General features: G+C 47.4%; 1 protein-coding gene across 4 annotated transcripts in view; it reads left to right on the top strand.

The window, feature by feature from the left end:
• Positions 1 to 23,030, top strand: part of IRF2 (interferon regulatory factor 2) — a 104,758-nt gene extending 81,728 nt beyond the window's left edge. For all 4 annotated transcript variants that reach the window (XM_068532007.1, XM_068532004.1, XM_068532005.1 and 1 more), the window contains exons 6-9: positions 1,937 to 2,054; positions 12,745 to 12,909; positions 19,948 to 19,994; positions 21,314 to 23,030. In XM_068532007.1, coding sequence (XP_068388108.1) covers positions 1,937 to 2,054; positions 12,745 to 12,909; positions 19,948 to 19,994; positions 21,314 to 21,622 — 639 coding nt within the window. In that variant the 3' untranslated portion in view covers positions 21,623 to 23,030. The remainder of the gene's footprint in view (positions 1 to 1,936; positions 2,055 to 12,744; positions 12,910 to 19,947; positions 19,995 to 21,313) is intronic.
• Positions 23,031 to 25,385: the final 2,355 nt, after the last annotated feature.

Here is a 25,385-nt window from a genome sequence, read left to right as displayed (position 1 = left end):
AGCCAGGGAGAAGGATGCCATCAGAAAGGTGGAGAAACAGATAGATTTTGTTGCCAAGTGGGGAGAGTACAGGCCTTCCTGTTGGATGTCAGAGTGTGGGGTTGAGGGAAAGAGACTTGCGGAAAGGTCACTGGATTTGGGATAGTAGAGTTTTATTGGTGACCTTAGATAATAGTGAGTGCTTATTTAATAATAGGTGCCAGGTGCATATTTATCTCATTTAATCTTCCCATTATCCCTATGACATGGGTCCTATTACTGTCCTCAGTTTACAGCTGTCCACAGCATCCTAAGAGACCACTAAAGAGGCTGAAGTCCTATAACTAGAGGAAGACTTGGACCCCAGGCTCATGTGATTCCAAAGCCAGACTGTCTCACCACCCCTACCCCAGAAGCTGGGAGTTTGATTCCACAAGTGGAGTGGCAGCCAGACTGCAGGCTTCACGGTGGTGCAGTGAGGAGGTGATGGTGGGAAGGCAGGTGCACAGTCAGGAGTTTGCCTCTAAAGGAAGAGAAAAGTGGTGACTCAAGTCACAGGCAAGGGAGTTTCTTCCCAGAAAGGATAAACTCTTTGGAATTTGTAAAAGAGATGCTGCAGGAGAAAGGGATAAACATTCTGCCCAGTGGGGCTGTCCTGGGCCCTTCCTGGATTCAACCTTTGGTACATCTGGTCAACCCTGCTATATGTGATCTTTGTTTGTTTTTTTGAGAACTGAGCTATACAGTGAGGTGATGTCTTTGAAGCCATGGTTATCATGGCAAGAATTTGCCAGGTGGGATTGGGAGGGAGGGGGTAGTTTCCCCCTCCTTCCCTAGGTGGCTTCCCTAAGATTTGGGGGTTTCATCATTGGTTCCAAGAAGCACATAAATTGATAAGAACACCCTGCATGCCTTGGAGCATCCACTCTAAATTTTTCAAAGCACAATCATATCCACCTCACATGATCTTCTGCTCCTGTCTTCTATTCTTTCCACCCCTCCACCCTCCTCTCCAGTTTGGTCTCCCCAGGAGTTGTCATGTGTGGCTTTTTTTGTCTGATTCTGTTGCTGTCATAGACGCCAGTGTAATCTCCCCTTGAGGAGAAGCTGTCTCATCAAAACGCTGAAAGTCAGTCTGTACTCCAGCGCTGGCTCTCCCAGAGCTGTTGGCGCGTTCAGAGGTTGGAGGGCTCTGGTGCACTTGAATAAAGCAGAATTGAGAGCCAAGCTTAGGGAGAGGAGTTTGTTCTCCTAGTTTCATTAATATGAATGTGTAGCCTCTTGGGCTGCATTGGCATTCGGAAGGCATGCCTGTGGAGCCGTGGGTGTGGGCTGTTTCACTGGACTCCACAGGGTGGCAGAGGCTTTGGCTATGAGCCTGGCCTGTGTGACCGGCCACCTGCCCCCCAACCCTGGGGCAGGATGCTCATGTGGCCAGAATCCAGAGCAAACCCTATCCAAGAAGAATTCATCCACCACGTCCTCTGGATTTCGTCCTTGGGCTCTTAGTTGAGGCAGAGCTTTTCCTCCAAAGTTATAAAAGAGGTGGCAGGATTCCTCCCTTAGAGAGAAAGCCAGGAGCTGAGTCTTACACGCACCCCTCCCTCAGAGAAGGATGAGTTGGGATCTCGGCAGCAAAGTGCTTTACCTAGGCGGTAACACAGCTCCGCTTAACCCCAGGGCTACCTTGTGCAGGGCTAAGCATTTCAGGAGGGCAAGCCAGGTGCATGGATACCGTCTCCTCCAAGGAAAAGGAAAGAAAGGGAAGCCTTGGCGAGACACTCTACGCAGAAATGTGCTTCTTAAGCTCCAGGCTGATTTTAAACATGTAGGGAATGCGTTTGGGAGACGAACATGACCTTGGCGTTAAAGAAAGTGGACAGAGGGTAGAATTTAAGCTAAGCACAGGGAGGGAAAAGGAAGTGTTCTCAATTCTTTTTTCTTTTCTTCTTCCTAGCAAGAACCAGTTGAGTCATCTTTGGGGCTTAGTAATGGAGTAAGTGATCTTTCTCCTGAGTATGCGGCCCTGACTTCAGCTATAAAAAATGAAGTGGATAGTACGGTGAACATCATAGGTAAACTGTTTTGACATCTCATTTTTTTATACACACGAGTAGCTCCCTGGGGTCGAGAATTTGTAAAACGTGATTTGAAATAACATAGTCAGCGGGAGGAGGTCTTGGAACCATTTCAAAATGCAAGTTCAGGCCCCCAGATTTCAGGGCTGAAGAATAAAGGCCTTTGACGATCAGATAAAGGAACTGAGGCAGGTCCGCCTCAAAAAAATAGGTAGATGAGATGGGGATGTTCCCCCCAGCGGCTAAGGATTAGCGGTTCTCAATCTTTCAATAATTGGTCACGTGGACAAAAGTGTGACTTATTTAACCTGGGAACAAGGAGGGGGGAGACTGTCCCCATGAGTCCTTTCAGCATCTGCTCCATGATGGGCCTCCCACAGAGGTGGTGCTCATCTCACAGATGGGGAAACAGAGGCCCGTGGCCAGAGGGCACACTGTGATCCCACAAAGAGTGTTGAGTGCCTTCTGTATACCAGACGTAGCGCTGTGAGCCAGAAATAGGTTGGGGAGCAAGGCGGGCCCAATCCCTAATTTCATGGAAGAAGACACATAATAAACAAATAAAAACCGCACATAACAACAGCATTACCGTCTGTGATAAATGTGCCAGAGGAAAAGAGTGGAGAGATGAGATGCTGCCAGTGGGTGAGGACCTGCAGCGTGGGTCCCGACGCAGGAGCACGCTTGGGGGACTAGAGGGAAGGCCAGTGCTCCTGGGGAGGGCGTGTGAGGCCCCTCAGAAGGGAGGTGGGGCGGGCTCACGGGGACCTTTGAAGACCCCGGCAAGGAGGTTGGGTTTTATCCCCAGACTGCTGGAGGGTGTGGGTTTTGTTTTGGTTTTTTTTTTCAGTTTTTAAAAATTGAAGTATAGCAGATAGTAAAGTGCCCAAATGTTTTACATACACACGCCATGGAAACACCACCCCTGGAGGCTTTTCAGCAGGTGGGTGACAAGTGTGAATTACATCTCACTAAAGTCCCGCTGGGGTGCTGCCAGCACGGATGGTAGGGACTCTGCAAGAGTAGAGGAGGCCCAGGCCTGACCTTGTGTTCTGACGCCAGCCCTGGAATCCAGAACCTCAGCTTCTTTGCCCTCAGTACCTTTTGGTTCATTACATTTTGTTCCATTTTGTAAACAATTAGGGCTTCTGATGCTGGTAAGAACAGGAAACATCCTGTTGCAAGAGCGGGCCTCACATCTGACGACCTCCGTGTGTGGGTTCTCAGCTGGGCAGGAACAGGAGGCCATGGCCGCTGCCCCTTCCCCTGGGCTTTGTTTGGAGTTTGGAAGTCGAATCACATGTGCAGGGTCTCCCTTGCACGTTGAGATCTCCAGCAGCGTGCAGTGTGAAGGAGGAATGAAGCCTGGGTTGAGACTCAGCACATACTGTATCTCATGTCGGGATGGCCTTGCTGTCCTCGCAGGGCTCACGTCTGAATGGGGCACTTTTGCATAGAGACGGATGGCCCCACAGTCATCTTGAGCCGCGCGAACTCTCGGAGAGAGAGAGCATCTTTCTCACTTCCCCTCTGGAGTGAGGCCGCTCGCCTGACCGGAAGCCCTGCTCTCCTCCCTCCTGGGCCCTTTTTTCCACGGCTGAGAGCTGCTTCCCCAGCACCTGGGTTTTTTGTCATCCCTTTCTCAGCAGGCTGTCCTCGGAAAGCCTCTGCCCACTGAGCCCTTTTTAAAAAGGAAGATATTTGCCAATCTCCCAGGCATGCTTTCTTAAGATTCAGCTTATTTCGAGGCAGCTGGTTGGCTTTTGGAGCTCCCCTTCATTAAGGAGGTGAATTCAGCCTCAGATAAAATGCCAAACAAAAACCAGAGTTGGACCAGTTTTCTTTACCTTTTTTTTTTTTTAACATTTTGGTTGAGCCTTCAGTATGTAAATTCTCTGCCAGGTCAATTGTTCATTGCCCTTATGGTATGATTGGTGCTACACGGTGTTGGTACTAATTTAATGAGTCACTATCCTGGGGCAAAGACGAAGGCCAGGTTTGGTTAGAGAGTCACCTACTGGATTAAATGATTCTCTTCCTAACAATAAAATCATAATGGATGGCAGTAAAATGAGTTTGAATATCTCTTTGTAATTAGTCAGTGACCCTTGTGAAGGTATGTAATGATAACTGAAGTAGATCCATGCAAGTATTTTAAAGAAGTGGGTAATTTGTGATTATTGCTAACAGTAGCACTAGCTCAGATTTTAAACCCTTCGCAGAGCTTTGTCTACACTCTCCCAAGTGACCAGTAATTAGCCATCCCAGCCTCTGCGATGTGTGGACAGAGATGAGAAGCACAGGGGTTCTGATTCCAAGGCCGCTGTGGCATTTGAGAGATTCTCTTTCGGGCTCTCTTTACTTTTTAAAAAATGCTTTATTTAAAAACGAAACCGTTTCTTGCTTTCCATTCATTTGTCTCTAAACCCAGAGTTCCGGCCAGTTCTGTATCCAGGCACCAACATGAAAACCTCAAGATGTTTTCATTCTACTCTTATAAGCCCATGTTTATAAGATTAAAAATGGGAGCTGAAACGAGTCCTTACTATGAGAGCATTTTTCTCGTTGTCAGTAGGCTCTGTCACTAGGGAGATAGATTGAAAATCAATATCTTAATCCCGTGGAGGCCAGCCACCTAGTACATTTTTATTCTGGAGGGAGGGGTGCTGTTTGGTAAGTGAATCCAGTAAGGGTGTAAAGCACGAAATGTACTGTTACCCTGACAGCTGAACTCCTGCTGGATTGCTGCTGTGTTTTACTTTTATTTCTGCGGCAGATCATGGCAGGAAAACACACACACACACACGCACGAGTGTGCACACACTCATGGTCAGTGGGCAGTGTCCTGGTCTTGCCTTCTTGTCCGGAACGGCTGAATGTACATCCGGATTTAGCAGGCTGTGCACTCCAAACAGGAGGGCAGGATCTCACTACTTAAACCAGGTCTTTTCACGTTTCATCTCTCCCTCCTGTTTAAATGCACAGGTCAGCGCCTCCAAAGATCTTTCCTGCTATCCCTTTAAGGGGAGGGAGAAAAAGACTCATTTTTATTTTTACTTTTCTTTCACATCGAATTATTTTGTGTGTGCGGCAACTTCTGTTTTTAGGAAGCGGAAGAAGCCAGCAACATGTTGGATGGTTCTGATAATACCCTGCTGGCCTCTTGCCCAGGTCAGCAGGGCCTCTGCTGAGCTGTATTGAAATCACCTCCAGGCCAGTGTGAGAAGTTAGCAGGTGCGGACATTCTTTCTCCCTGGCCTAGGCGGAGCTTCATAACCCCATTGTGTTTCTTGATAAAAGGTAACCCCACCCTTCAAGAAAGCAAAAATTGCTGTGAAATGAGGGAGGCTATTCATGACCCTGAAGTAAATCAAGCTGGCCTTAGGTGACTAGACATAGACAATTAGGAAATAATGTAATTTGAATTCTGTCGATTTTGGTGGCCCAAAATGCACCTTCTAGGGTGTACCTTTTTTTGGTAGTTGCTTCCAAATTTGACCAACTTTATCTAAAGTAAACCTTGAGTAGCTTTTTGTCAGCCAAGCTTAGAAACTTGAATATCGACAGGAGCAGAACAACAATAAAAAAGTTTAAAAAAAAAAAAAAAGGGGGGCAAAACAGATTCACAACTAAGAGAGCAAACTTAGGGTGCCCCCAGGGCCTCATGGTTATAACTCAAGCCTGGCAGCCTCTGGTACCAGAATTCATAATGACTTGAGGATGGCCAAAGGTGACGCCAGGCTGTAGAACTGTCTTCAACTTTTCCAGATCCTTTGTTCCCTGTTTTGTTTGTTTGCTTTTGTTTTTTGCCATTTTCTCTGGTGCTTAAGATATGAAAATTTCCATCTACAAGATAAAAAGTAGATTTGGGGTGGTTCTTTAGATGGAAGGCACCCCTCTTGAGAAGGAGCGAGTGAAGGCTTTCCATGCTGGTTCATCCCTCAGGAGCGGGGGCCAGCGACAAGGCATCCAGTTTTATCAGGACCCCTAGAAAACTCTTAGCAATAGGAAAGTCCGTGTGAGGTGTGAACCCAGGTCTCACAGTAAACCCAGACACAACCGATAATACATCTTGTTTTTCTTCAGTGAACTGGACCTTGGAAAAGCCAAGGTCACAGAGTTGAGGCTGCATGGGATGTGCCCTCGGTCACCACATGCACCGGCAACCCAGGGCAGTGGACATGGAGGTTTTTTTCAACCTTTAGGGAGTTTTTATTTACCCAGGAAAGCTGCCGACTTTTTACGAGGCTGTATATATTTTTCCGCCTTGACACCTCCACCTTATTTATAATTAACTATCGAATCCTGTCTTCCCCCGTCCTATTCCTCAAATCCGTCCCCTTCTTTCTATTTCAGATGCGACTCCCAGTCACCTTCGTGCTTGCCTCAGCTCTGCTTCCATGCTGCCCCTTCTCCACACACAGTCATTTGTTAAAAAATGCCAGTCTTACCATGTCACCATTGCCCCCAACCCCCCAGAACAAAGACCCGCATGTCCCCAGGGTCCTGGTGACCTGGCCCCTGTCCACCTCTTTTATACTTGTTTTTGAACTCGAATTCCTCTGAACAGCTGGACTTCCATGTGCCTATCCAGCGAGAAAGAGAGGTTTGGGTTGTGGGTTTTGTTACTGTGGGGTGGGCGCTATAACTCTGTCAACCCAGCAGAGTAAGGAAGGGGCGTTAGGCGGGTCCATCGGGAAAGGTGTGCTGCCAGCCCATGAGGTCTTAGCCAGGTTTCTGCTGCCAGACCATTGACCCTTGAGACACGGTGATGAACTCAACTGAGTTTTTACTAGAACATATTATTTGCCCCCCTTTACAGCAGAGCAGCATGTGATGCGGTTTCCTCGTGGAAATGCAGAGTGTGTACCACACCCTGCGCCCATGTCGACCTGTCACTGTTGAGGCAGTCTGGCCCCTTCTCTGAAAGTACTAACCCCGTAGAGACTTGTGTCTCCCAGCGTCGCCCTTGGATGCCTAAACCGAATCATGGCCAGAGTTTATTAAAAAAAAAGAAAACAAAAAGAGCACCAGATTAGAAGTTAAAAGACTGGGGTTCTAGACCTAGTTCTGCAGGTTTTTATTTATCACGTGATCCTAGGCAAACTCCGTCACCTCTCTGAGACTCAATTTCCTCGTTATCTAAAGTGGAAATGAGGGGACTTCCCTGGCGGTCCAGTGGTTGAGACAGCCTTCCAATGCAGGGGATGCAGTTTCAGTCCCCGGTCGGGGAGCTAGGATCCCGCATGCCTCACGGCCAAGGGACCAAGGCATAGAGCAGAAGCGGTGTGGTAACAAATTCATGAAAGACTTTGAAAATGGTCCACATCAATGGTCCATTTTTTTAAAAAAAATTAAATACAGTGGAAATGATAAAACCGATCCCACCTACCTCACAGGATTGTTGTGAGGACCAAATGGGTGTAACAGAAAGCTCACTGTGTGGTTAGAAGGTGGTAAAATTAATATTATGATTGTGGTATTATCAAATCATATTAAAATATATTTGATTAAGAGACATTGCCTCCATCTGTGCTGCGTCATCAGGGGTGGTATTCACAGTTTAAATTCTCGAAGTTTCAGATCAGGGCAAGAAGAAATTTCTCTCCATGGCAGCATGCAGATGGCCGGCTTTTATACGCTTTTATCTTGACTCTGCAGCTGCCTGAGTGACCTTGGCCATTTACCCAACCTCCCTGGGTTTCAGCTTTTTTCAGCTGCAAAGTGATAGGACCAACCCACCTTCACAGAACTTTCCTGTTCCTAATAGTCTACTTTTAAGAGCTTTCTCTGAGGCATGGGGGCAACTACTTTCTCAGGTGGAGCCCTGCGTTGTCAACAATTGTTAATAAGGTAAGAATGACCTTTTAAGGAATCAAACCGGTTCATCAGTAACCAGCCATGAATAATATTGTTGTAAGTCTCAGCACCGAGGTCCAGATAAAATTACATGCCTGCAGGGGACTCTTCTCCTGATGCGCTGACCTTCATAATCTGGAGAAGCTTAGTGGATTTCTAGTTCCCTAACCGTTCAGGAATTTCCTTGGCACCCAATATAGAACTGTTGAAAAGCAATTTCACTATTGGTTATGAGCCCAGAGTCTTATTAAGGTGAGATTTGAAAGGTTTTATCCTAAGAGGGGCTTAGAAAGCCCGGGAAACTCAGTTTGAACTTCCTAACTCTTTCTTTCAGGGAGACGGTGCTGTTGAGAGGGAAAGCTGAATTGCCTCCTGAGGCTGCCACTTTCCGGCTGTCTGACCTTGAATTAGTCATTGAACTCTTCGTTAGTTAGTTAACTCTCCACGATGCTTTTCCTCCTGTCTAAAATGGGGTGATAGCTGTGTCTTCCCTGTGGAGTTGTGAGGTCTGGCAGGTGATAGGTCAAGGTGGGAAAGACAAAGTTCAGGGCCCAGGAAATGCTAGGTTTTGTTATTATCGGTTATCAGTCATGATACTGTAGCACCTAGAGGGCTCCCACTTCTGACCTTATGTGCTGTAGCAGTTTGCTAAGCTTGCTGTTCTTGTGACTTTTCATTTGTTAGGAGTCGGTGGCACTGTCTGTGTTGTCCCTTAGGGCAAAGTTCGGTGGTTCAGGGGAAATCAGCTCTCATCCATCTCCATAGATGGATAAAGAGAGAGATATGGATTAGGTGCGTAAAGCCCTTCCACAGAGCATCTCACAGGTTGGGATTTCCCAGCTTCTCCCTTGGACTTGGCGACTTACGAGTTCAGAAGTTTCTAAAGTGCCCTCAGTCGTGTTCAGATGGAGAGCAGTGGTCGTCCCAGGCACAAAGCCACATACTCCTAGGGCAATGTCTGGCCTTAGAGATCATGTAATCTTATTAACTGGGTATGCAGATGTAGCCCAGAAAACTAAAACTTATTTTTCTATCCTGGTCACCAGCATTCAGGATACACTTAAAATTTGAATAGAGATGCTTATCTACTTTTTGTCTTAAGGCATGTGTGTTAAGTGAAATACCGTAAAACTAACCCCCTTTAGGCGTGCAGGTTTATGAATTTTGACAGACATCCTACATTTAAGACATTTAAGACATAGGACATTTTCCTCACCCCCAAATGTTTCCTCTCCCTCCTTCCAGCCCCTGGCAGCTATGGCCTGCTATGTCTTTATCCCTTCACCTAGGTTTTAAAAAGCCCGCTTGCCAGGAGTCTTGAAATTTTCTAGAAAACATTCGTCGTTCCATTCGGTATTCACAAATGGTCCTGAACTCCTGCGGGCCTCTGGCTGCAGTCTGGGAGCCTTGCTCTGTTTATTCATCTCTTTACTCAGCAAATATTCACTGAGCTGCTCTCCGGTACAAGCCGTGAACGTGTGCTGTGACTTGAGACAAAAAGTTCTAACGCAGGGTCTCAACTCTCTCGGGAGCCACAGTGTGGCTGGGAGACGACACGTAAAAATAAAAAGTTAAATAAGGGGACACTTCATTAACTGGGCACGCGAGGCCGAAAGTGAAGGCACATCACAAGGTCGTGTCATGCTGTCGTTTTGGCCAAGCCATGGGGACAGCAAGCGAGGGGCCCGCAGGAAGGAGAGGGCAGTCTGTTCTGGGGGGTCAGGAAGAGGCCCCCCGAAAGCAGAGGCATCTGACTCCTGCCTGGCACTCACCCTCCCCTTCCGCCCACCGCGCTGCCGCCTCACCGAAGCCTTTGATTTCCTGGAACTGGAAAAAAAAATATCCCACTTCCTGAACTTTCATCACGGGCCCTCCCCCCTCCCCCCTTTTCCTTTTCACTACTGTCCTCAGTTTATTCTCTAGATCATTGTGTGCTGGCCTCCAGCCCTACTGGACTTCTTACAAACCAGATCCTGGACTAGATTACACTTCCTCTACCCTTCCTACCTGACAACAGTGCCTTGTACAAAGAGGATGCTCAAGAAATCTCTGTTAGTTGAATGGCTGAGTTGGGACTTATGGGGGAAAACACTGAGGGAGAGGATTCCTGGTCAGAACAAAGGGACATAATTAGGAAGATGCTTGAATGGCTGCCGTAGTTTATACTCCCAGGAATGACAGTGCAAGGGAGAAATGAATTTTGGAGGACTGGAAGTTAAAGGGGCCTTGATTTAAATCAAATCTATATAAGATCTTAATTTTCTTAGTATGTAAGGTATCAGTTTTATCCACCCCCTCCTCAAACACACACACGCACACGCACACGCACACGTCCCGTTTGGTTTCTGTCTCCACCCACCAATTTGGGAAAGGACAGGACCCATCTTGTTTTCCTGCCGTCTTATTTTACTTGGGAGAGGAGGCAGAAGAAACTTGAGAGAGGTCAGTGTCAGCGCTCAGTCTGTGTCTGGTGAGCTGCATAATTGATGCTCTCGGGCTCAAGTAGTATAGTCCAAAGGATAAAATAAGAATTTGGGAGTCTGCCTGCCATATTTAGCCTGCCTTCCTTTTCTTTAATTTTATCCCCTCCAGGAAAACCCACACGGCATCCAGTTTCCCTTCCATTCTGTATGCTGTGGCTTTGTGGAGTCTTTTATCACATCCCCAAATCTCCTTTCCCAGTCTCTTCGGTGCTTTTCTTTTCTTTGCTAGAAAATCCATGAATTCTCACTGCCTTCTAAAACCTTACCTGAGTAGAAATCAGGTAATGTTCTCCCTGCCTTAATGCTTAGTCACTTCATCACCCCCCTTCAAGTAATTAAAACAGAAACCCACGTATAAGCAGAAATACTTGAGTAATCAAAATATTATACTTTGAGCAGTGAAAACAGGAACTGGCCCATGATGCTAACTTCTCAAGGAGACTGGAATGTGGCCGCCTTCCCGCCTAATCTGAACATTCTACAGGTGGCTGGGGACGTAGAGCACTGCCCATAATCCACGCTGTGTGACTTTGGACAAGCGACTGTACTTCTCTGTGCTTGACACTCTTCATTTATAACAGGATAATGACGCTTTCCCTGTCATTCTCATGTGTTGAAATGTTAAAATAACTTATACAGGCATGAGTAAAACATTGATTATGAGGGCAAAGTGCTTTGAGAGAGGCCCTTGGGAAAACATTGTTGGTCCCATTTGTTTATGGGTGCCAGTTTTCAGGGATATTCCAGCCAATCAGTTGTCAACAGAAGTATAAGGTCAGCTCTGTTTGAAAGTAGGACAGGGCATTAGGGGCATTCAAATTAAAACAAAGATGAGGTATCACCAGACATCTATCAGAATGACTTAAAGTCAAAAAGCAGTGACAACACCAAAAGCTGGCTAAAATGTGCATAAATTAGCTTGTCCATACATTGCTGGTAGGAATGTAATATGGTATAGCCACTCTGGACACTCGTTTAGCAGTTTCTTGTAAAACTAAACATATAATTACCATGTGATCCAGCAATTACACTCTTGGGCATTTGTCCCAGAGAAATGGAAACTTATGTTCAGATAAAACCTGTGCATGAATGTTCATAGCAGCCTTATTTGTAATAGCCAAAGAATGGAAAGGAACCTACAATTCCTTCAATGGGTGAATTGAATTGGGTTCCTCCAATTGAAGGAACCTACAGTTCCTACTGATACACACAAAAACTTGGGTGAATCTCCAGGGAATTCTGCTGAGTGAAAACAGCCCATCTCAAAGGGTTACTGTGAGTCCATTTATGAAGCGTCCTTGAAATGACAAAAATTATAGAAATGGGAAACAGATGAGTGGTTGTCAGGGGTTAGAGACCAGGGGAGGAGGCTGCAGGAAGGTGGATACAGTCACAGAAGATGCTTGTGCTCATGAGACTGGTGTGTTGACTGCGGAGGTGGGTACGTGAAACCGCGTATGTGATGAAATTGCACAGAACTAAGTACACACACAAACACACACACACGAAGGAGTACAAGTGAAACGGAGGAAATCTGAACAAGATGCATCGATGGTCAATGTCAATATCCTGATACTGTATGATAGTTTTGCACATGGGTAAAGGGCACGCGGGATCTGTGTATTATTTCTTACAACTGCACATGAATCTACAATGATCTCAGACTGAAAAGTTTAATTAAAAACAAGTTGAGTCAGGATTCAGAGGCAGGGTGGCCGGAATTCATATTATCAGCGTTTTGAGGAATTGATGCTCCGAAGGTGTGTTAGAATTGGGAAAGCCTTCTTTTGCATTGTTTTGATATGACATCCATTGTCTGCAGAGGAGGAGGAGGGCTGGGAGTATGGAAGGAGCATCCCACGGCTAGAAATGACGCAATAGGGTGGATTTTGGTGGTCCTTCCTCATCATGAAGGTTTGGTGATGTCTCTCTGGACCCCAGGACCCAGAAACTAGCACAGCAGCTTCCTTTAGAGCAAGAGCAGAGAACAGAAATGGGTCAGGTTCAAAGCGCTGTTTATCTCTCTGGCCCTGGGGCTAGGTCTGGATGCAGCTCTCGTCCTGCAGCCTTGGCTGTGGCCGGGTTGAGTTTGGGATGTTGCCTCGTGTAAGCACCATTGGCAGGCACACTGGAAACAGCCCTGGCGAGCCAGGTTATTGGCAAGTTGCTTCTCCAGGGACATTAGCTCAAAGCTAAGGCTTGTTCTTGTTTCGTGGCAGGTGACATTTGGTGACCAGGAATCTGACCCTTGGCCTCTCTGGGGGGAGGTTTCCTTTCTCGAGAGTGTGTGCTAGGATTGTGAAGGCAGGTGATGCAGGTGCATGATGGCGGTCTTTTCTTTGAAGTCGTAGGACAGTCGCATCTGGGCAGCAACATTGAGGATCAAGAGATTGTCACTAATCCACCAGACATCTGCCAAGTTGTGGAAGTGACCACCGAGAGTGATGAGCAGCCGGTCAGCATGAGCGAGCTCTACCCCCTGCAGATCTCCCCCGTGTCTTCCTACGCAGGTAAGCGGGGGGGTCGGAAACTCTGGAACTGAGCAAGGAACCAGGGAGGGCGGTCCTTTAGTCTAGGGTCACTGGTTTCACCAACATAGCAGAGAACCTGTCCTGTGTCCTAAGGATTATTCTGTCTGGAACTAGTCTTGCTTTAATGTTCTCAACCAACAGCTTCTTGGATATTTTTGTTCTCAATTCAAAGACTCAGTCACAGCATTTTACTTGATCACCCATAACACGTTCGTGCATGACTAACGAATAAGAAGATTTCTTTGGGGAAGTAGTTCATCTGAGTCTACTTTATTTGCGCAAGTTATCAGAAATTCGGAAGGATGTTTTTAATGGAATCTGAGTTTGACCCAGCTGGATAGGACCTTAGGGATCACCTCTTCCGGTTCCTTCGTTGGAATAGAAGGGATTCCTCCAGGCCACACGGCCAGTAAGTGTTTGGGTCAGGACTCGAACTAAACCTTGAGACCCCAAGTTCCATTCTGTCGTTCACCAAGTTTACTTGTCACTTCCACGTATTTTCCTCTTCTTTTTCAATTTCATACAGCTTCTAGCTGGGCCAGGGACTGAGCCCACTGCAAATTCCCCAGGGAATGGCCACAGAATGGCAGGAATTGGCCCCGACAGTCACAGGCTTAGCACCAGGTTCAGTGGGTTCTTCCATCCTTGCAGGATAAAGTGACGGCTCCTTTTTCCCACCAACGTTAATTACATCACCTCATACACTCCTTCTGATGATCTCCACTTCACTTTTGGTGACTCAATTATAATTATGAAATATAAGTTCTGAGTCAGGGTTCTTGCTTGCAGATATTACAGATAAAAAGCAGAGGCCCTATCATGGGTAACCAGAGTCGCTCTAATAAATAGTTCAGGAATTCTTGCCAGTGTCCTTTATGTGTTGCCAAATAGCGTGTCCTTCAGTCAGGACACCACCCCAGTGAGTGGCACAGAGTCAGCGTTAGAATTAGGTTGATTCAAATGACAAGTTGTTTGTGAATTATCCGCCCCTAAATTAACCTCATATTTCCTGAACCCCAACTTTCTTTCATTTTAACTTATTTTTTTCAATTGTGGTAAAATATCCACAACATAACATTTACCACTTTTAGCCATTTTTAGGTGCACATTGCAGCAGCATTAAGTGACTTAACATCGTTGTGCAACTAGCACCACCCTCCGTCTCCAGAACTTTCTCATCCCGCACAACTGAAGCTCTGTGCCCATTAGACAATAACTCCCCCTCCCCCTCCCCCTTCCCCCAGCCCCTTGGCCAGCCCCCTTTTACCTTCTGTCTCTCTGCGTTTGGCTACTCTAGGTACCTCATATAAGCGGAATCCTACAATATTCGTTCGTTTGTGACTGGCTTATTTCACTTCGCAGAATGTCCTCAAGGTCCTGACTTTCTTTCGTGCTGGGAACATAAAAGGAAAGTGAGAACGAACCTTGGCTGCAAGAAGCCTATAATCTGTCGGACGGGATAAGCTTGTCATCAGTTATTTATTCATGAAACATATTTTGAACTCCTCCGTGTGCCAGGCCCTCTTGGATATCTGCCAGTCCTCGTAATAATTACTATTTGTTGCGTGTTTGTTGTACCCAGGGTACCGTGCTAAGTGCTTGAAATCGATTGGCTTATTTGATTATCATGAGAATAACCCCGTCAGCCTGGGTACTGTCATTATTCTCTCTTTAAAAGTTAGGTATCTGAGGTCAGCGGGGTGAAGCAGCGTGTCCAGAAACGGACAACCCGTAGCACAGTCAGACCCACACGTGGTTGATGGCAAAGGCCTGCTCTTAGCCCTTGGACTGCGCCGCTGCCCTGCAGGACCGTGTGGGGCTCTGCCGTTCAGAACAGCCCACCTCCCAGGATCTCAAGGACCAGCCAAAGGAGGCAGAGCAGGATGTTTATGCCCTAATTTTACAGTTGAGATAACTGAAACTTGCAACACTAAGCCACTGTGCTTACATTTCCCTGACGATGGCTGAAAATGTGTGACTTTCCTCTGTATCATGCTGCTGCAGGCATTATTACACCCCAAGTGTTTTGGTTTTTTCTTTTTTCTTAAGGGCTTGGAGCTTTAGAATAGACTTTTCTATTTATCTATTGAGTTAGACTTTTCTGAAGTCTTCTTGAGGATTCTGGAAAGGCCTCTTCTTGCTGTTCTGCCAGCACTGGCATTTTGCTTTAGCAGAAGAATCCCAAGAACAGCTGATTCATGCAGAGAGAAATGAAAATTTCATTACCCTTTTCAGGACATTTGCAAGATTTGAAAAGAAGGATTTTAGTGCCAGGCTGGCAGGCAGTGCGGGTTTGGTTGGAGCCTGGTGTTTCAGCCTGGCCTTTAGTTCTTTCGATTGTTTTCACTGTCTGAATTTTCTAGAAACCTGTGGAGGGAAGCTTCCTGGATAGAGTCAAGACAAGTCATCGCTGCTACTTTTCTAGAGCCTATGACACATGAGAAACTTATCTGTTACTGACCATGGGTAGCTAAAATCTTTCAGTCAGGGATTCCATAGCTTGCTACTAGGAAAGGCAGCTCTTTGGTGGTATTCACTTTCTAACTTTACGTTCCCCGCGAGAATAGGCTGTTTGCCTGTTTTTCATGACAGGGGCCCTTTGTGTGGACTACTGAACTGAATTTCAGCCTCCTCAAACCACTTCATTCACTTAGAAATCGGTATTTGGAAGCGGCTGTTGGCTATTTCCCCCCCCCCCCCGCCCCCCCCACTGATCACTGAAATATAATCCCAGTAGTATTACAAAAACCACATTCATTTTTGCAAGTCTGTCTTCTCCATGGTCTAAATATTACGGTGAGCAAGAAAAGGGACAGTTCCTTTGAGTGGACGTACTTGCATTGGATTGTTTTAAGACAACATGAAATTCTAGTTGGATTCATAAAACTATGTCCTGGGGAGGGATGTCCCAAAGCCCAACCTTGGGAAACTCTAGAGACGAGTCATTTTTATTTTTAAAGATCTACCGCAAAGTGGCCTCTTGCCTGCTGTGTGGCACCAGGATTTTATTAGGTTGTGGGTGGTTTAGTGAAAGAAAGCCACAGTAGTATTTTGGGGAAGGCTGAACGAGAGTATGGAGAAGAAAGTATAAGACGAAGGATTGATTGGTGATAACAGAGAAGGGAGATTTCCTTCTGACCAGTGACCAGCGGGAAAGACTTTGGATCCTTCTGGAAACTGTAGCAGCCTTGTATTTTGTTGGGTGCGGCAAAGATAAAAGTGCTGTAAGAGGACTCTGATTTGAACCTCTTCATTGAGCCTTCTAGGGAAAGTAATTAAGGAAATGACTGAGGGAAAGGAATCCTTGTCAATCTTCTTAATAAAACTTGTTGAACAAGAGCCTTCCAGAAAATGTACCAGGATGTCGTAGCGCAAAAAGGCTGTGACAAAAGACGTCTCCCTCCCCGTCATGTTCCTGAGATGGTCTGACGATAAAAAACTGGGCTGAGTGGAGTGTGAACCTGAGACTAGCATCATTGCAAAACTGCAGCTCTGGAAGAAGCATCTTCGGGGTCCTCTAATCCAAACCTCTTCCTTCCCCCTCACCCCAGTCGCTTTCCGGGAAACGGAGATGAGAAAGATGAAACAAACTGCGTAGGTACCTGTTATTACTCTGTAAACACTTGCAACTTACTCAGACCATGCTCGGGAAGCAACTCCAAAAAATTGTTTTTAATTCCATTCTACTCAAAGCAAAGACGAAACCAAATCCAAAGTATCAGAAGGAAAAATGAAACAACTAATGTTGCCGTGTCGGTGGTAACATTGATCTGGAAGCAGGAGCTGCCATGAATTCATTTGTTCTATAAGAACCGATCTTGGAAATGGCAATGGTGGAGTAAAACCAAGAAAACAGAGGAAAATGGGCGTGAGTGCCCCCGACAAAGCGCTCTGAGCCAGTGACCCAGGGGGAGCCGGGGGCACCACTGTTACTCTAGAGAGAAGCGTTTGGGGTCCTCAGGCTAGAGCTTCAAGCATCTCCTGCTCCTAGGCTAAAGGCGCTCAAGGCCATTCTTTTAAACAATGAAAATGAGAACTCCCAGTTTGCTAATATGAAGAGTCTTCAAAACTACTTCAGAGGCAGTTGATCTTCCTTTAGAAACGATGCTCTTCAGCTAACGTTTGTGTCAGCTGAAAACAGAAGTTCAGAGCATGTGCACTTGTCTTGTCTCCGACTATCTCCCTGAAGTTGAAAACTGGGTGCTTACAGGCGATTAACATTCTGATTCTGTTCATGGTTCGTGCCAGGCCTTACCAAGGAGCCTTCCCCAGGGTCTGCCTTCCCACCCCTCCCGCAACTGTGACTCGGGCCGTGGAATCCCAGCACCTTGGTCTAACCTGCTCATGTTTGCCTATTTCCAGCGCCCAGAGCAAGCCTGGTGGCATCTTGTTTTTATGTGAAGGGGAGAGGAACAGAAGATGATGGTGTTTATGGAGGGTCATTAGGAGTGGAGGGGCCTAGACCTACAGGAAGGGAAGAGGAACCTGGGCTTCAGAGCACTAAGAAAGCTAACCATAAAAATGGAAAGGGGATCTTGAAGTTTCACCAGAGGCTGGGGCAGCAGGAGAGCTTCAGCGCCCGGGGCCCTGGAATCAGAAGCTTGCTTTGTTTTCCCTCCTCTGTGCTGACTCAGTCCACGACGACTTTGGCTGGTTTCTCAACATCTCTGTTCCGCATTTTTCTTGGGAGTGGCAGCACTGATTCCTGCCTCCTCGGGGTGCTGGGCTAGCCTGAAGTTTGAGTGAGGAGGGGCATTTTCCCTTGCTGTTGTGTATAATTTGTTTTTGTGTGGAAACCTCTCTTGTGCCCAGCGTTGCCAGTTTGCCCTGGCAACTAGGGTTGGGCCTTCTTCGGGCTTCCGCTGCCCCCGCTAGGGATGCTTCGGGAAGTCTGCTGAGTCTGAGGAGTGGACGGGCCCGTCTTCTAGTTGCTGGGGGTCAGCGCTCGGCAATCGCTTGTGCCCGGGTGAAGTCACTGGAGGAGAACAGTGGCCGAGAAACGTGCAAAGAGGCCCCAGGGTGGGCCCCGTGTAGTAACTTTCGGTTTCTTTGTTCGAGGGATGAATCTGTGCCTCAGTTTGTCCGTTTGTTCCTTAGCCTTTAATTCACGGAGGGCCTGGCCTGGGCCTGGTGCCCTGGGCCGTCAGAAGGACTCTATCTGGGCTGGGAGCCACCTGGCCACAGCTGTGCCACCAGCAAGACGTGAGGCTGGAGGCCAGTCCCTCTGTAGGTTTGGGATGGAAGGGGTAGAAGGCACAAGAACACACAAGGTCTTCTGCACAATCAAGGGGTGACAGGACCTGCTCCCTGACTTAGGGTCCTTGAGAGACTGAACAAGACCTGCGTGCAGAGCACCGGCCCACGTGCCCCGAAAACGTTCACTAATACAGCTTCCCTTCAGGCCATGTCTGCGAAGTGAATGACCCAGACTCAGGGCTCTCTAAGGGTCTGTGTATTTTGGAAGTTCTACCCGCTGTGCTTTCATTTTTCTCAATGCTCTGAACCCTGAAAAACTGCACACCATCAATTTTGTACTTAAAACAATTAACATTTTTCTACTTAAAAAAAAAATTAGTTTGCTTTAAAAAAAATCAAATTTTTTTTTTACTTAAAAGAATCTTAAAAAAAAAAAAAGAATCTTGTATTCTATGTACAGGTGATGTGTAATCACTAGCTAGTGACTGTGACCCTGTCACCCTAGCGTGTGGTGCAGGTCCCCTGGTGAATGAGGCTCAGGACAAAGGCGCACCAACATTTACTGGGTGTGGGCTGTGTTCCAGGCCCCGTACTAGGCCTTTCCCTCACTCATTATGTAATCCTCTTTGGAAGGTGTTTATACTCCCATTTTACAGATAGGGAAACTGTGCCTCAGTGAAGTTAAGTAATTTGCTCTGTGTCTCACAGGCGGCAGGATGAATCAGGATGGTAAGTGAGTTAGTTATCTATTGCTGCATGACCCTATAACCACAAACTTAGTGCCTTAAAACAACACACATTTATTATCCCACAGTTTCTGAGGGTCAGGAGAGCAGACATGGCTTGGCTGGGTCCTCTGCTCAGGGCATTCTCGGCACAGACCAGCAGTTGAGGTCTGGTCCAGGGCTGCTGTTTCATTTGAGGATGGGATCGGGGAGGATCTGCTCCCAGGCTCACATGGTTTGGGGCAGAATGTAGTTCCTGGCAGGTTGTCAAACCGAGGGCCTCAGTTTCTTGTTGGGCTGTTGGCTGGAAGCGGTCCTTAGTTGTCTGTCATGTGAGCCTCCCCGCCATGGCTGCTGGCTTCCTCAAAGCCAGCAAGGGAGATGGTCTCCTCATTAGACAGGTTGCAGGCTTACATAACGTAATCACGTGCATCCCATCGCCTCCACTGTGTTCTGTTGGTTCAGAGCAAGTCACAGGCCCCGCCTGCCCTCCAGAGGAGGGAACCCCACAAGAAGGTAAACGCCAGGAGCTGAGGCTCACGGGAGCCACCCTAGAATCTGTGCACCCACAGTAACCCAGGGGGAAGATGCCACTTCATTAATCCAGGATATAAGTACTGAAGGGCCGTGAGGGAAAGGAGGGATCTGAGGAGAATGGGGCTCATCTGGGGAGGCTGGGCTGGGACTTAAATGAACCAACTGCCGTGAATGGGAAAAGAAGACCAGTGAGCGGCTTGTGACGGAGCAGCTGTGAGGAAAGGGCCTGACGTGGAGCCAGCAGAGGGCCGGGGGGCAGGGGTGGGCAGAACGCAGATGGGCAGCCCGGGGCCCAGCACCGCACCCTGGGAAGAGAGGCCATAAATAAACACAGCCTGGCCCTGGGAAAACGAGCCACCGTTCAACTCTATAAATTCTGCCCTAGCATCTCCCAGGCACACGCGTTTGACCTGACACAAGGGGACGGAGGTTATGAGTTTAGTGATGCATTTCTCTTTTGAAGAAAGACGTGCTGATGTATTTTTTTAAACACTGCCTGAGCCTCGAAACAGTTTGAGTGGCAGGAATGATGGGCCTGTGTTTTTCTCTCTGTGAACAGAAAGCGAAACTACCGATAGTGTGCCCAGTGATGAAGAGAGCTCGGAGGTAAGCATGGTGGCACCGGGGCAAAGCCTTCCCAACTGGCACGTCGGTTTCCCTGCTGCTAGTGAAGTTTCTTTTCTTTTGATCACGAGTTTCACTTTTGGATTTTTTTTGGTGGTGGTGGTAAAATATACATCACATAAAATTTACAGTGCTTTTGGATTTTGACTTACAAAATGAAGCTTTGGGAAGTAAACGGGAGGGAAGGGAGTAAGATGTTACTGTAAGAAAGGAGGCTAGGACGGCAGGAAAAGGCCAAGAAACGCTGCTATGCTTACCGCCATAAACATCCTAATTCACAAGCAGAAACAGAAGGTCCAAGTGGCCCAAGGCAACGATAAGAAGTCAGTGTCAGAAAGTGCTAAGCAAAAGTAGCTCCCCAGATACTGGAGTGTCCCCTCCCCCCGGCCCGCCCTGTGATCCCTGCCCACGGGCCAGGTATGTGTTCAGTCCGGATTCCAGGGGCTTTGCTTCTGATCTCCCTCTTCTTGGCTGGGCTCAGACAATAGCAGGAAATGGCTGTAACTGTGAGGGGAAGCATTCCTGCGAAGCCTGCTTTGTGTCTGTGTTTGAGTGAGTGATTGAGAGACAGACAGACAGACTGACTATGACTAGTGGTTGTCTGAATTAGTCATTTCCCAATGTACTAAATACTTTAAAGGATAGTCCAGGAATTCTGAAAAGACAGTAGGTGTAGATGCGCACATACATTCGGAACCTGTTTCTTCAAGGTCAGAATTCTAGCTCCTTCTCTGAATGCTTCAAGGTCAGAATTCTAGCTCCTTCTCTGAATGACGCCACCCTTGAAGCCAGCTATTTGCAGGCACTCTGGAGCTCTAAGCTGTACCCGTTTGAAAGCAATCCAGGGGCGTTCCCTGTCTTTTATTGGGTTCCTCGCTTCCCGCACTCTGAAAATGCAGCTTGACTCAAAGATCAGATCGGGCCATCTGTGAGGACTTAGTCGCCCTGACACACCAGCCATCCTGGCCCAAAGCTACCTAACCATGAGGCTGGGCAGCCGGAGTAGAGGGGAACCAGAAACCAAGTTGCTGCCTTGTTTTCCTGCCTTCATAGGACAGTCTTGGCTAGATTTCTGGAAGGTAGCCAATGGGCATGGATAAAAAGGGAAGAGAAACTGTGCTTGGGGCATGCATGGCTGGGAATGGATTTTAGTTCAGGCGTGTGGAGTTGCTAAGGTTCTCGTTTATTCCATGCCTCTTAAGAAATTCAGACACCAACACATGGGAAGAGTGGCACATTTTTTAAAAAGCCATTCAAGAGAAGGCAAAGGAAATGTATATCATAATTATTTTCTTTGAAAGGGCCGACCACACTGGCGGAAGAGGAACATTGAAGGCAAACAGTACCTCAGCAACATGGGGACCCGAAGCACGTACTTGCTACCCAGCATGGCGACCTTCGTCACTTCCAACAAGCCCGACCTCCAGGTCACCATCAAAGAGGAGAGCTGTCCCGTGCCTTACAACAGCTCCTGGCCCCCGTTCCCAGACCTCCCCCTCGCCCCCTCCGTGACCCCAGCGCCCAGCAGCAGCCGGCCAGACCGGGAGACCCGGGCCAGCGTCATCAAGAAGACCTCCGACATCACCCAGGCCCGCGTCAAGAGCTGTTAAGCCTTCGACTTCCCCTGGTGGTTGTTGGGATTTCTTGGCTTTGTTTTATTGTTTGTTTGTATTATATTTTTCTTTCTGACACCTATTTTAGACGAATCTTAAGGGAAAAAGCCTTGACAATAGAACTTTGATTGCTGTGTCCAACTCCAGTACTGGAGCTTCTTTTTAACTCAGGACTCCAGCCCCTTGGTAGACGCATATCTCTAGAGCCTGCTGGATCTCCCAGGGCTGCTCCCTCAAGTTCAAGGACGTCATAGGACCAACACCCACACGGGCGGTGAGGTGCTGCATTGCCTTCGGTCAAGGCCAGCAAGGTGGAACGGATGCCTCTGAATGGAGGAGAAAATGTGAACTAGCTGGAATTTTTTATTCTTGTGAATATGTACATAGGGCAGTACTAGCGACGTTGCAGTCTGCTTCTGCACCTTATCTTAAAGCACTTACAGATAGACCTTCTCGTGATCCTGCTCTGTTTCATAGCACAGTCAGCACCTCTCTTCCCTCCGCCCCTCCCCTCCCAGCCCCTCCCTTCCCATCGCCTCTCCCTTTGCATCCCCTCCCCTCCCAGACCCTCCCTTCCCATCTCCTCTCCCTTTGCATCCTCTCCCCTCCCAGCCCCTCCCTTCCCATCTCCTCTCCCTTTGCATCCTCTCCCCTCCCAGCCCCTCCCTTCCCATCGCCTCTCCCTTTGCATCCCCTCCCCTCCCAGCCCCTCCCTTCCCATCTCCTCTCCCTTTGCATCCCCTCCCCTCCCACCCCCTCCCTTCCCATCTCCTCTCCCTTTGCATCCCCTCCCCTCCCACCCCCTCCCTTCCCATCTCCTCTCCCTTTGCATCCCCTCCCCTCCCACCCCCTCCCCTCGCTTGCCTCCCCTTCATCCCACCCCCTCCCCTCCCCTGCCCTCCTATCCCCTTCATTTTCTTTCCTCCTTTTCCTCTCCTCAAAGGCTGTGTTCCACGTCCCTGAGGAGGAGAAGAAAATGAACTTCTCCACAGATGTCCCATTTTAAAAGACTGCTTTAAAAAACAAAACAAAACAAAAAAAAAGGAAAAAAAATCTTTCTAATCTGCTATGCTTGAATGCCACGCGGTACAAAGGAAAACTATCATGGAGAGATTATGCAAATTCCCAGATTTGAAGAGAAAAATACTCTAATTCTAACCAGAGCAAGCTTTTTTATTTTTTATACCGGGGAATATTTTATTCAAGGTAAAATTCTAAAGAAAATATAATTGTTTTTTATCTTTTCTACAGCAAATTTATAATTTTAAGATTCCTTTTCTTGTTTATTGGCAGTTGTTATTACATCCTTGTGGCACGTTTTTTTTTTTTAATTTTGTAAAGGTGAAAAAGCTTTTATGAGCTCATGTAGCAATCAAATTATCCTGTGGATTGATAATAAATGAATATGATATATAGTTAAATTTTTAATGGGCATCACGCCTGGCTTTGTGTGTGTGTCCCTTAGAGCACAGTCACGGGATTGGACTGGTGCGATATCGTTTCTTCTGGTGGACCAGAACTTTCCCCCTTTCGACCCTGGAGGTTTCTGTTGTGAGATGGCTTCCTCTGTTAGGTGCTCGCCCGGAGCTGGATGTTGTGCTGCGTGTCTTACATGATGATTTCACTTGTTCACTCATCCAGGTTGTGCACAGGATAGAGATTTATCTCCGTTTCACAGGGAGGAGATGGAGACTTAAAAGGAAAATGCCTTTACTCAAGGTCACATAGGTAGTCAGAATCCAAGGCTGGTGTGACTCTGGAGGAGTCTTTTTTTCCCCTTTCCACTACTCTCTACTGTCAGCAAATTCCACCCACATCTGTGTTTTTCTTGTTCTTAAACATAGGACTAAAATTCTGTGTTTATGTCACATACCGGGCTCACAGATAAGACCTTTTTGAGAACAGGAAACATTTGTTGGGTTCCTCGTCAAAGTCAGTCTTCTTTCTAAGACCTGGGGCCTCAGACCTAGGCCCTGCCCTCAGAACTTAAGGCATGTCTTTTCTAGTGACAAGTGTGAATTCCAGAACCCCAGACTTCACCCACCACCCAGTCTCTGACCTTGGGAAAGAAGGCCGCGGCGCTCACCCCTCATGCTTCCACGATGTCAAAAAAACAGCCTATGAAGACTTAGCCGCCTCCCTACTACCTCTTGGGGGCTTCTGGAGGAGATTGCTAGGTTAATATTTGAAAAGGTTCCTTCAGTGAAAGGACAAAGGGCTAATTTTAATGCCTCTCTCTGTGGGTGGCTGCAGATATAATTAGTGGCCATAAAATTATCCAGCCCTGAACAAAAATTAACTGAAGCATTTTACTAGTTGCTGTGCTGTGGTTGAAATGCCAGGGTTGATGGTTGGCTGCTTCCGCGAGGAGCGCCCTGGTGACTCTGGGTCTCCCCGCGCTTCACGGAAAGCCTCGCTTTCTGTGCTCGTCACTGGAGACCTACCCTTCTCCCAGATCCTGAGTAAACAGGTCCAGTTCTTTGCGACTTGTATCTAAATGCTTCTACTGAATCATCCTGGTTTAGAATAAATTAGAAACCAATAACGGAAGGGGGCGCTCAATCACATGGCCTGGAGATCAAAGGGTTAAGGCCAGCTCCTGGTCCCTATGCCCCTTCCCTCTTCCAAACGCAGAGGGAACCCGCAGCTCACTTCCTGACCCCTGTCAGCAGCTCTGCGGGGCCCAGACGCCACCTCACGTGCTTCCTCCTACACGGTTATGACCGGAAGTACAGCATCTTACCAGGTGAGAGAAGATGGGGGATCCGGAAATGCAACACTGAGGGACTAAAGGTGACCATCCATTGCCAAGCAGGCCACGGAAAACAGAATCATGTTTAAATTATTTCTGAGAAAGGCTGTCGTGTTTCTGTGCTACTTGCCAGGAGTGTAGGAAAGGACGCTAGTCAGCCCATGCCTAGGGTTGGCCTGAGGAAGAAAAACAAATGAGATGGGGCGACTCGGGGACTGCAGCCTCAGACCTCATTGTCCGTTACAGGAAGTGCTGGGGACACGTGCTGCTTTCGTCTGGCGTCTGTGTGAACTGATATGCTTTTATGATGGGCTTGTGTGTGTGTGTGTGTGTGTGTGTAGCTAGCAGGTTCAGCGGCTTACTCTCTGCAGCCAGCACCTAGGTTACCCCCGTGTGTGTGTGTGTGTGTGTGTGTGTGTGTGTGTGTGTGTGTAGCTAGCAAGCTCAGCGGCTTACTTTGCAGCCAGCACCTAGGTCACCCCTTGGTAAGAAGGAGCCGGTACAGATGTGAACTGTGAATCCAGTGACAGGAACTTCCGCCCACTCAGAAGGTTGAGAGAACCCAGCACATCCTGAACCACAAAGGGCTTCCAGAACGCCGTTTGCAAGTCTCCAAATAAATCCATGCTCAACCATAACATTTTTTCCATGTTTTGATGAAGTAACTGCCAAAGGAGGTGTTTAGTCTATTTAAATGTATTTATAGAGAACAAGAAATACACATGGAAAAGAAATGCACACAAATCCATTGGCCATCAGAACCCCAAAATAGTCTCCTTTTTTTTCCCCTCCCAAATCTAAAGTGTACTAAACTATCAGTAACCACTACTGAGATCAAAATTTTAGGAATGAGGAAGGTGCGCGATTGGGTTTCAGGGTTCTGAGTTTTCAAATTTGAGCTTTTGGAAGTATTTTGCATGTGAATGAAAATGATGTTAAGCCCCAAATGGCCTCCTGCCCTAATGGAACATTAGACATTCCATTTGCTTGAGGCCATTCTTTGAAGAT

Source organism: Eschrichtius robustus, chromosome 21, assembly GCF_028021215.1.
Source record: "Eschrichtius robustus isolate mEscRob2 chromosome 21, mEscRob2.pri, whole genome shotgun sequence".
Classification (NCBI taxonomy): Eukaryota; Metazoa; Chordata; class Mammalia; order Artiodactyla; family Eschrichtiidae; genus Eschrichtius; species Eschrichtius robustus.
Note: the sequence above shows the minus strand (reverse complement) of the source record. Positions and strands in the feature narration are given on the sequence as shown.